Source organism: Gossypium arboreum, chromosome 7, assembly GCF_025698485.1.
Source record: "Gossypium arboreum isolate Shixiya-1 chromosome 7, ASM2569848v2, whole genome shotgun sequence".
Lineage (NCBI taxonomy): Eukaryota > Viridiplantae > Streptophyta > Magnoliopsida > Malvales > Malvaceae > Gossypium > Gossypium arboreum.
The window spans coordinates 51,693,409-51,704,769 of record NC_069076.1 but is presented as its reverse complement, the minus strand read 5'-3'; the positions used below and the strand labels follow the sequence as shown (position 1 = coordinate 51,704,769).

Below are 11,361 nucleotides of genomic sequence, written 5' to 3'. Positions count from 1 at the left end.
AGCGATGGCGTCTGGAGATCCACACATTTCATTTTCCGTGCGGGGAGTGCACCATTATTCTAGAGGATGTTGCACTACAGGTAGGGCTCACCATCGACGGGAATGCCATCACGGGCAAAAGTTCGATCTTTAGGCCGACTGCTTTTTGCTATGAATTACTTGGACTCTTGCCAAGTGAGGGGAAACTTGCTAGTTTGAGGTTTTCAAGGTTAAAGGAAAATTTTGAGTGTTTGCCGAGTACTGCCAATGAATGAGAGGTGATGCAGGCCGTTCGAGCTTATATTATGAACCTTATAAGGTGTGTACTCATGTAAGATGCAAATGGTAGTATGGTCCACTTAATGTACTTACTTCTATTATCTAATTTGCAAAACACTCGTTCATACAGTTGGGGGTCCACAGTGTTAGCCATGCTGTATCCTAAACTTTGTCGGACGACAGAACCTTCTGCGATGGACATAAGTAGATGCCTCATGCTACTGTAGTCGTGGGCACTTTACCGGATGTCATTCTTGGCATCCATTAGTCACCAATCATATATATTTCCACTCGTTAATAGGTGATGAATTTTTACTCGTTATAATAATTAGTTGACTTTTTTCAGATTATATTGTTCTAACAATTTGTTTTCGTAGATGGAGCACTAATCTGGGTATTGAGAGGCCATACACGGTTCTGATATACCGTCTAATGATTGAGAATCATGCTGGAGAGGGAGTAAGTTTTTCCAATATAAACTTAGTTTTATTGTTTTATCTTATTCGACCCGTGTTAATATAACAATGTTATTAACTGTACAGTTCATTTGGATGCCATATTCTGTTCCAGAAATTATGGCTATTATTCCCTCATCTGCCCACGTCCACTCAAACCTATGGTGCATTAGCACCCATTATAAATTTTCAGGTAGTGGAGTGGTATCATGGCGATCGAGTACTCTGACAGTTCGGTTGCATACAGTATATCCCGATACTGCCAGTACGATTGGGTGAGATCCATGAGATGAACAGGAGGGGGAAGTACGGAAATGATTGAGGAAAAGTGCATGAAGAATATATTACTATGTGGAACAACCGATTGGGGAGAGTAGCTTAGATGGTTCGTGCTTTGGACCTGCAACCCTTGTTAGAGTACATACAGTGGTACTGTGAGATAGGGAAACTATTTTTGTTTGGTGGGTCGTCGATGGTAGTCCCTTTGCATACAACACTAATTGGGCAACCCCTTCCAGATCCGCATCATGTACCAGAGCTAGAGCCAAAGACAGAGCCGGAACTACACTCTGGGGATAGTTCTTATCATCCAGATTTAGGAGGCGATGACTATTTCCCGGGCTCGTCAGGCCATAGATATCATTCAGAGTTTGATATCTTCAACCCACTACCACCTCAATACTTTGCTCTTTCCGGCCCATATCCACTACCGTACTCCACTCCTCCTAGTCTATATCCACCGTCCTACTTCACTCCTCCCGACCCGTATCCATCGCTGTACTCCACTCCTCCCGACTCATGTTTATCGATGGTGTTTGAGACATGATTTTTCATCTATGTTTCACACACCCCCACATATGGATGAAGAGAACGTTGATCGCCGTAATTTCCCACAACGTGAACATCGAGCTCCACAAAAATATACCCCTAGAACTACACCATCAAACCATCAATTTTAGGGGGTTTTGTAATATAAATAACTTTATATTTATGTAATGAATTTTTTGGTATTTTGTTTATCAATTTAAATTTTTTTGTTGCAATTTAAATAGTCAAGTTTGTATTTATGTAATGACTTTTTTGTCATTTTATTTATCGCTTTATGGTTTTTTTTGCAATTTAAATAAATAAACTTTATACTAACTATGTAAGTTAAATTAGATTAATTGCAACAAATTGTAGACAAATTTTAGATTCAATCCTCTCAACATGTAATGAACATCTTAATTTCTACCCGATCGCGATGATTGTCTAATATGTTAGTTTCGAAGCGAGTATTTACTTCGATTATGACCGGCTAATTTGTATACGTCACACAGCTTTCCGTCAGATTTCTCCCTAATACCATTTCGTTATGAATTTTGGATGATTACGGACAACCTTTCAGGTTCCTACGCAACCCTTTGTTTGGGACAAGCTCGAAGGTCATCGGAGGAACCTCCCAAATAGATAGGTCAAGAAGCACGGGGAACTCATTCTCCCATATACACAACGTGTGTTTGAGGGTGTACACTTTATTAATAAATTATTCTAAATTGAGCGAGATTTTAGCAGAAGCTGCCACGACATGTGCACAGGGATAATGAAGTTTCTGAAACCTCCTACAATTGCACCGTCTGTTTCAGAGAGCAACTCTATAAGACTAGGTGGTATACCGGGTCGACGATCGATGGTCTCTGTAACTCGAAACGTTTAATTACGTTATGAATATACTTCTACAGTCATCGACCTCGCTATCTGAAGGTTTGCAACCATTGCATCCCTGACATCTTCGTCAAATATGTGTCCCGCCTCCATCTAGTTGACTTGTTGCTAACCTATTTTTGGCATCAAGGTAGCCAACCTGTAGAATGTAGCCGAGAAGATAGATGAAATCGGAAGATGTCGAAATCGGAAGATGTCGTGTTTTCAACAACACAGCGTTGATCCCCTCTACCAAGTTTGTGGTCATTTGACCATAACGAAAGCCCTCGTCAAAACTTTGAGCCCATTGTCACGGCTCCATGGTGTCTAACCACTGTCGGAAAGATGTGTTTGTTTGGCCCTCCATGTCACTCTTAAGTCGAGTCATTCTTTGGCAGAAAATGTATGGCTTTAGCTCGTGCACTGTATATGTGTTAAGAAAAGATAAATTACAGTATTGCCCTAAAACATTAAAACTTATATTGAAAAGATAAAGTAATATTTTACCCATTTTCACAACTTGTCTCTTCCAGTCTGCATTCTCATAATCTCAATGGAAGTTAGCCGCGATGTGCTGGATGCAGTAAACAAATCTCCATGGCACACCAAAACACCTACTGGCAGTAATTAATCCTTTCCCTCTATCAAAGATGATGAAAATATTATCGTTGCTAATAACATACCTCCGCATGATGCACGTACAAATAGTTTTGGAATCAAGTTTTCGATGATCTTCTGTCATACGTGTTAAAATGCATGTGTGAGGCCTAGCAAATTTTCGTATCTCCCACATTTGCGACTTCTGGATAAATACAGCTTGTATCTGCCAATTGTAGCATTCCGCCGACCTCCAACACTCTCCAATATATAATGTCAGTTTAGACATGACGACTTTTGTAGTCTACTGATATATTCATGCTATAACGCTTAATAACAAATATGCACTCTTACTTACTTTCGAATCTCTGGCCCATGAACAACTTCTCAAGATTAGAATATACGACCATTTGGTGAACAAGTAGTATTTCAGGTTACTCTAAGAACTCAGCTACGTGCGTTGTATCGGGGTCTATCCGAGACATGTGTGCCCTAGGATTATTGTGTATCACAATACAATGAATTTGGTTCCCGACTGAAAACGCATTAACGTTTTCATCCTCATTCACGCCTTCGTCGTTAATATCATTAGGGACCTCGTCCATGTCAGGATCATTATCACTATCGACTTCGTGATCAGAAGGATCACTACTATGGTATACATCATCACCAACCACATCAGTCTCGGGTGCAGCATTAAGATCAATGTCGATCCTGTGTATAATTGATTGACTATCAACATACGATATCGGAACCACCATACACGGCTCTTAAGCTCTATCTTCTTCACTTAATGGAGTGGGATCTTCAGTTGCCTCCACACCAGCTAACTCAGCAAATAACTGAATCGGTGCATTTTGGTTGCTCTGAGTCCCACAATAAAGAGAGACCATTGTCTCCACATCTTCATTGTCTAGAAGTTCCATTCTGGTGAATTTTATGGGATCCGTCGAAACTAGAAACATGTAGAAAAGTTTCGAAATCCTTCTCCCACAATGTCTATAAATTTTTTCACTAATTTTTTCCTTTATATCGTCAAATGAGATATTTTTATTAAACTCATTACTACTTGTTTGCGACATTCAAATATACATCCCACAGTTGTCAAAATTTCTCCATCAAAATAAACACATATGAAAAACTGATTCTCCATCTTCAATACTAGATCTATTAAAAAAAATTTCAAAATTCTCAAAACAGTTTTGAATAGCAAAAAAGTTACATGAAATTTTTAATGCAAAATTTTTCATTCAGAAGCTAATAAAATTAATAGCCTAACAAAATAACTTTCAAATAATAAAATTACTAACAAAACTCTACATTCTATTTAAAAAGAAATAAACTAAAATACCTTATCAATCTTCTTATTTTCCTTTCTTTCTTTCTTCTCTCTATCTTCTTACTTCCGTTCTGCTAAATTTTGTGTTTGTTGCTCATTTGATTTTCGGGGGTATATATAGGAGAAAAATTAAGCACCAAGCGCGCCTGTAGGCCCCACCAGTCATGCCTTTGAGATAGGCTCAACCAGTTACGGCTGTCAGATAGGCTCAACTAGTTACACCTGTCAGATAGGCGCAACCCGGATACTATTTTCGTATCTATACACGGGTCATATACTAATCCGGGAAAAAATTAATATTATTTTATTAAACGAAAAAAATATTTTAATATAAAAAAGGAGTTGCACCTGTCAGATAGGCGCGATTAAAAAAAATACCATTTTCGTAAATAATCCAGCTGACAACCTATTTCAATATATAATTTTTTTTAATTTATTTATGTAAAAACCAAAAAATTACATGAGAGGGCAAGTTCTTGTTTGTTTGTTTTTTTTTTTTTTTTTGTAATATTTAAGAAAATGATATGATAAAAATCAAAATGCAATATATATATTTTAATTTTATAAGTAAAATTAAGTAAAATTATAATAGCGATACGATTATAAATAATATATCTAGATAATTATAAACAAAACCAATAATTATAAAACATGGTTGAACTCAATAATTGAAAGAATATTCAATCAATAACATACATTATAATATTTATATCAATTTATATATATTTAAAAATCCATACATAAATTACCTAGAATGAGACCAAAATTTAAGTTTTCAAATAAAGAAGATAATAGAGCAGGGCGGGGATAGAATTTGTTAAATTTATCATCGCTTCACAATTAGCAGACTCTATTCTACCATCTGTTCCGTTCTATACGAATGTATAATCTTAAATATCACTATCACTTCCATAGATGTTTGATGTATCAATTCCCATCCCACTTTGCTCCAATTTCATTTTTATTACTTATCTTTAATATTTTCAATCTATTTAACATATAACAAATATTTAAACATAAAATGTCAATTATACATTATACATTGTTCTATTTTATAGTTATATATACAAAGATAAAATAATAATTTTATAAAGTGAAGCGGGATAAGATAAGACAAACAATTATTATAACCATTTCATATCCACCGTTCAAAAGAAAAAGTTCACCTGCCCTTCCTCACATCTACTTTTAAAAAAAAAATACTCTATTTAAAACAAATAAATAAATTTATATAAAAATATAATCATGATAAAATAAAACAAAAAATGATACAAATAATTGGTGTAATTTTTGTTTTCAGAAATGAGCTTGATTTATAAAAGAAATAAAGTAGTATGGAGAAAGTACGTGGCGCCTAGGTCTCGCAGTTGGAGCACTAACTATTTTATACCCCAAAGCATATTCTTTAGAATGTACTCTTTATTCCCCTCCTCTTTTCTTTCTCTTTCCCATATCATATATTTTATTTTTGTTGCCTGCCCATTTCTGAACTTGTGTTTTTATTTGGTAGCTTAATATATATATATTTTTGGACTTACTAACTTATATTTATAAAGTTTATTTGTTTGTATATTTATATGATGTTTATGTTACTATTATCATATTATTTTTATATCATATTTACTCAAACAGTGGGTGTCAATTTTAATACAAATTCTTAACTTATAATCGAATTATTAATGTAATTTTCAAGCATAAAACAGAGCAAAAAATCTTGGGAAAAGACAAATCAACCATAAAACTTTCACAATCAAAACAAATTTGACAGGTTAGAGACCTCTTTGTTATATTCAAATTTTCTAATCAGATTAAATAATTAAATTAGACAATTCAAATATATTATTTCAATACAAAATTTACCAGCAACAACAATATTTATATTTTTAAGTTAAAAATAGTATTTATAAACGAAAATTTGTAAACTGAATTTCAACTTACGTAAATCAATTGCTAACGAGATCTTAGAATTTTAAACACTTGGTCCGGATTCCAATTGCGATGTCTGGTATGAGAAAGTTTTAAATTATGGGTTACTCAATTAATTAAAAAATTATTATTTGGTGTATTTGACTTTTAACTATTTAAAAGTTATTAATTAAATTATTAGGTTATTAAAGTTTCTTTAAAAAAATTTATGTGTCAATAAATATCAAACGATAATTTGCCAATTAATAAGATAGATAAATACTATCAATTTTAATAATTTAGTAACAAGAAAAATCATAAAATATCAATTTTAATAATTCAATAATTTAAATAAATTTTTAAAATAATTTAATCACTAAATTATAATTTTTAATTATTTCAAGGAAATAAAAATTTACCCATTTACTCAAGTTTTTTTATTGGAAAATATGTGTCCCGAATCATAAAAGAATAGAAGTTTTAAAGCCCAAAAACCAGTGAGTTCCATGGCGTTCCCGTCCGTCACTCTCCTTTTTCACTTTTTGTACTCAAGTTTCTCTTTCTACATAAAAGAAATTAAATATAAATAAATTAAAAAAAAAAACATTTTGTTGGATAATATAAGGAAACCATGTTCATGTTCATCTCCAATCTCCATCTTCCTTTTAACTCCCTCTCCCTCCACTTTTAACCACCACCTTCCTCTATCCCCACTTTTAACTGTCGCCGCCGCCCCACTCTGAACAAAAACCCACATTTTCATTCATGAAAGAAGACAGTTATAATACCAAACTAAGCCTAAACCAACAGCCAGCTCGTAGCCATCAGATGTGCAGAACCATAGAAGAATATGCCCCCGCCGTTGACCACCACGTCGACATGTTGTCGTCGACTTCAGATGACCTCAACTTGATTCCTCCTTTAAACTTTGCTATGGTTGACAATGGAATCTTCAGGTCTGGTTTCCCTGATTCTGCCAACTTCTCTTTCCTTCAAACGCTTAAGCTCACCTCCATCATGTAAGACCGAACTTTCTTCTTTTTGACATGCAAATCAATCATTTTCTACTTTGAGTTAAAAGGGTGTCCTCTTTTCTCACTCCTTTTTTTTTTTAAATGCTAGATATCTGTGTCCTGAACCATACCCAGAAGCCAACACTGAGTTTTTAAAGTCCAATGGAATCAAGCTTTTTCAGTTTGGAATTGAAAGTTACAAGGTAACACTTTCTTAAATTTCGCTTTGCAATTTAAGCTTTTGATTGCAAATCTGATGATGGTGTTTGATCAAATCATTCATTTAGGAGATATTATATATAATAAATGCATACAAGCTATCATTAATTCATTAGCAAGAAAAGGGAATTCCGGTTCCATATGCTTATGAATGCTTGGGAGTTTGATTTGTACAATTAGGCTTATTTGATATGATACAAATGGTGGCTCTTTCCTTTTTGGGTGTTAAGAGTTAATAATGAGAAATGCATTCGAGAAGGAGCTCAAACGTTTTGCTGTAAATTCCTTGAAAATTATAGTTGGAATATTGGAAAGACAGTTAATTTTTCTTCATTTCCTAAAATTTTAGTTGTTTAATGAGGAAAATATTTGATGATTTTTCATTAAAATTCTGAATTGACTAATTTTTTTTAAGCTATGCATATAGTCATAGATTGTATTACCATGATTTTCTATTAAAATTTTCCAAATCTTGCTTGAGATTCAAATCAAAACATTAGTGATAACTTGTGCATGTATTTTGAGATTGGAATGTAGTTTTATATATTCATTTGTGAAGAAATTGAACTCTAATGTGAAATTTTCCTGAATGAACCATAATAGTTTAAAGTCTAGCCTCTTTCTATGAATAAAGTGAGCCTCTAAGAAGTAATAAAGCCTCAGGGTTATGTTTCCCCTTTCATGTGAATTTCAATCTCTGAGAAAAGCAATCAGGAAGTAGAAACTACGCCTTGGTCATGCTTTTGGCGTTCGTGATTTGTTTGAGCATGCAACAGTAGCTATAGCTTGGTGTGAATTTCTTTTTGTTTGTGTGTGTGTGTTTTGGAATATTTGTTTACTAAGCCGCAAGTAAATCCGAGTAAGTAATGATATACTCCTTTGTGCTTCAATATTTGAAAGATATCAAGTCACTTGTTTTTTGCTTTGCTTATTATATTGCCAACTACCTTTTTCGTTTTCTTTCAAGTATCTACATCCAACACCAAGGAAAAAAACTGAACATTACTCGTATTGGACATGTATCCGTCTTTGGCACTCATGTCAAAGTTCGAGCCCTATGTTCATTATTAAAAAAAAAAAAAAAAAAAAGACACAAAACAAAACAAAAACCTAGTAAATCCCGCTCTAAATTTAACAACTTGTAGGTGCTGTCTTTAAGTAGGTAATAATGACCACAACCATGGAACGAGGCCTCTTTTATCATTAATGCAAGATTAAGTGATGAAATATCTTTGTATTTTGAATTTTTGATTTTACAAACTTGTTAAGCCTCGCCATTTGCTTTACATTTACTTCATAGCTAATGGAAATATTATAGTTGGCTGTCAATATATCCTTATCATCTTTAATACCCTACCGGATTATTTGTAAAACTCGTTTCATTTTTCCGTGTACTTCTTCTCATGTCAGTGAATTACTAGGGTCGAATTGAACCGAGCTTGAATGAATAAATTCCTGTTTTATGTTTGTTTACTTATTCATGTTTGGTTCATGTTCCTTAAGAATTTCAAATTTGTTTTTTTTTTTTAAATTATTTGTGTTTTGTTAGTTCATTTAAGTTAAACAGATATGTTCTTGAACATTAAACCTGTATATTTGCAAACATATTTACGAATAATGTTCTTGAATAATAACAATAAATAAACATTCATATTATTTTTTAGTTACAAATAATTAAATATAAATATTAATAATTATATTATAAATAAAATAAATACACAAACAATAATATTATTAATTTATATAATAATTGAATAATAAATAAGTTTTAAATAATCTATTAAAAGAATATAAACGAGCTTATTCATAAACATAAATAATCTGAACAAGCTTTGTTCGTGTTCAGTTTGTTCGTGTTCAGTTCGTTTAATAAACGAATTTCAAAATCTTGTTCATGTTTGTTTATTTAGTTTGGTAAACGATCAGAAACCAAACTATTCATTCAACGTTCTATTCATTTACAGCTTATGAGTCACCATAGTGCTAGAGAATGAACTAAAAATATACCAATTTCAATCCTGAAACAAAATAAGATAATTAGTCTGGAAAGGTGGTAATTGGTAAAATTATCTACTGCAGCATGAGCTTTACACAATTGTTGGCAAAAGAGTCCGTTTGTATCATCACATCACATGTATCCCCGAGGTTGCTGAAATTGCAATGAAGCTTACTTACTCATAGATGGTTAAATAAAGTGCAATGCAATGTAGGCTATATTATACTGTGATTGTTTAAAGCGATCGATATCTTCATGTCGTATGGCTTGTAGTTGTGGGTTATATATATATATATATATATAACTAGAAGCAGTAAGTAGTGATACTGTGCTACTTTGACTCTTCATTTTTCGTAAGGTATTTGTCTTTGATGCTTTTGTTTGATGCATATCTGGACATGGGTTAATAAGGATATGGTCTTTCAAAAATCCTTCAAATATATGGAAAAATACATTACCTGTTTTCAAGTAGCATAGCAGTGATGAACGTAGGATTGTTGGTCTCGACAACAAGGATTCCATTTAGTTTCTATCCTTCACTAGTTAAATGTCGAAAAGCTCGGTTCTTGCATGGAACCTACTTTGAAATGATGTATCCAATGATAGAAATTAACTAATATACACATTTCATCCAGGAGCCATTTGTAAATATTCCAGAGGATACGATTCGTGAAGCTTTAAAACTCGTCCTCGGTTAGACTTTATCTCTAGCTATTTTAAACGTGGTTCATTGGTTTCAGGACTTCTAATTTTGCCTTCTCTACTATGCAGATGTTAGGAATCACCCAGTTTTAATTCATTGTAATCGAGGGAAGGTATGTGCATGTTGGTTTTTTTCCAGTGTTTCATACCTGAGTTCGACTGATCAATACCATCTGAGACTTATGATATTGCTTTGCTTTATTTTCCAGCACCGAACTGGTTGTCTGGTTGGATGCTTGAGGAAATTGCAAAGATGGTGTTTGTCATCCGTGTTCGACGAGTACCAAAGGTTTGCTGCCGCAAAAGCTAGAGTTTCGGATCAGAGGTTTATGGAGTTGTTTGATGTTTCTAGCCTAAAGCATCTGCCAATGTCATTTTCTTGCTTGAAGAAGTAAAAAAAAAAAAAACGAAACCCCATGTAATTGAACAGCTTGTGCTTTTCCTGTGGTTTGCAGCGGAGAATGCTCGGTCCTGCATAGGATTAATTAGGAGAAAAGGCGATGAGTTCCGGAATAGCATTTCGTCGGTTAGGGAATTCTTCTGCTTCTTATTATTATTCATCATTCTGTCTTCGACACCAATAAAAGGGGTAGCTAGAAGAAGCAATGTCCCACTGCAATGTTGTTTGGTGTTTCGGATCTCCGTTCCGATCTATTTCTTCTGTTCTTTACTTGTTTGCCATGGCGGATGTAACAATTATCAAGTAGCTATTACATCATCTTGTTTATTTGACAGTTTTTTAGACAAATTGACTGAACTTGAATCGCCATCATTGCAGGTTTCGATTAGTGAAAATTTTACTTGTCCAATATTCGGGTCCCAAAAATCTAATTTATCATTTAAAGTATAATAAAATGATTTTATTTCAGGTTTCTGGATTGGAGTTATAGGTCTTGAAATTTTTGTAATATAAATATTGAAGTTGTTCATGGATATGCTTGAAAATATGTATTTGTTTAAAAATATTAGAAACTTTTTAATTTTCACATAATTTATAAAAACATTTTCAAATCATAAATATGGTAAAGGAGATTCAATTTGGTTTATTATAGCCATTTTATGTAATTTGAATGTTAACTAGTGATTTGCCTCCTTTTTATGTTTTGTAAAGATGCTTCTTCCCTTTTACATTTTGATTGCATGGGTTAGTGATGGTGGATCTCGTTACTCATATGGCGGCGGCAGCGGTTAAGG

At 33.4% G+C, this 11,361-nt stretch overlaps 1 protein-coding gene across 3 annotated transcripts; it reads left to right on the top strand.

Annotated features, from left to right (window-relative positions):
- The first annotated feature begins 6,699 nt into the window (after nt 1-6,699).
- Nucleotides 6,700-10,976, top strand: LOC108453508 (probable tyrosine-protein phosphatase DSP4). 3 transcript variants are annotated; one of them, XM_017751662.2, is made up of 6 exons: nt 6,700-7,256; nt 7,360-7,453; nt 10,101-10,158; nt 10,237-10,280; nt 10,377-10,456; nt 10,623-10,976. In XM_017751662.2, the coding sequence occupies exons 1-6, from the start codon at nt 7,003-7,005 to the stop codon at nt 10,654-10,656; spliced, it is 564 nt and encodes a 187-aa protein (XP_017607151.1). In that variant the 5' UTR covers nt 6,700-7,002; the 3' UTR covers nt 10,657-10,976. The 3 variants fall into 3 exon arrangements, with proteins under 3 accessions (XP_017607151.1, XP_017607142.1, XP_017607133.1); XM_017751653.2 differs by having other exon boundaries at nt 6,707-7,256; nt 10,377-10,492; XM_017751644.2 differs by having other exon boundaries at nt 6,707-7,256; nt 10,377-10,537.
- The last annotated feature ends 385 nt before the right edge of the window (nt 10,977-11,361 follow it).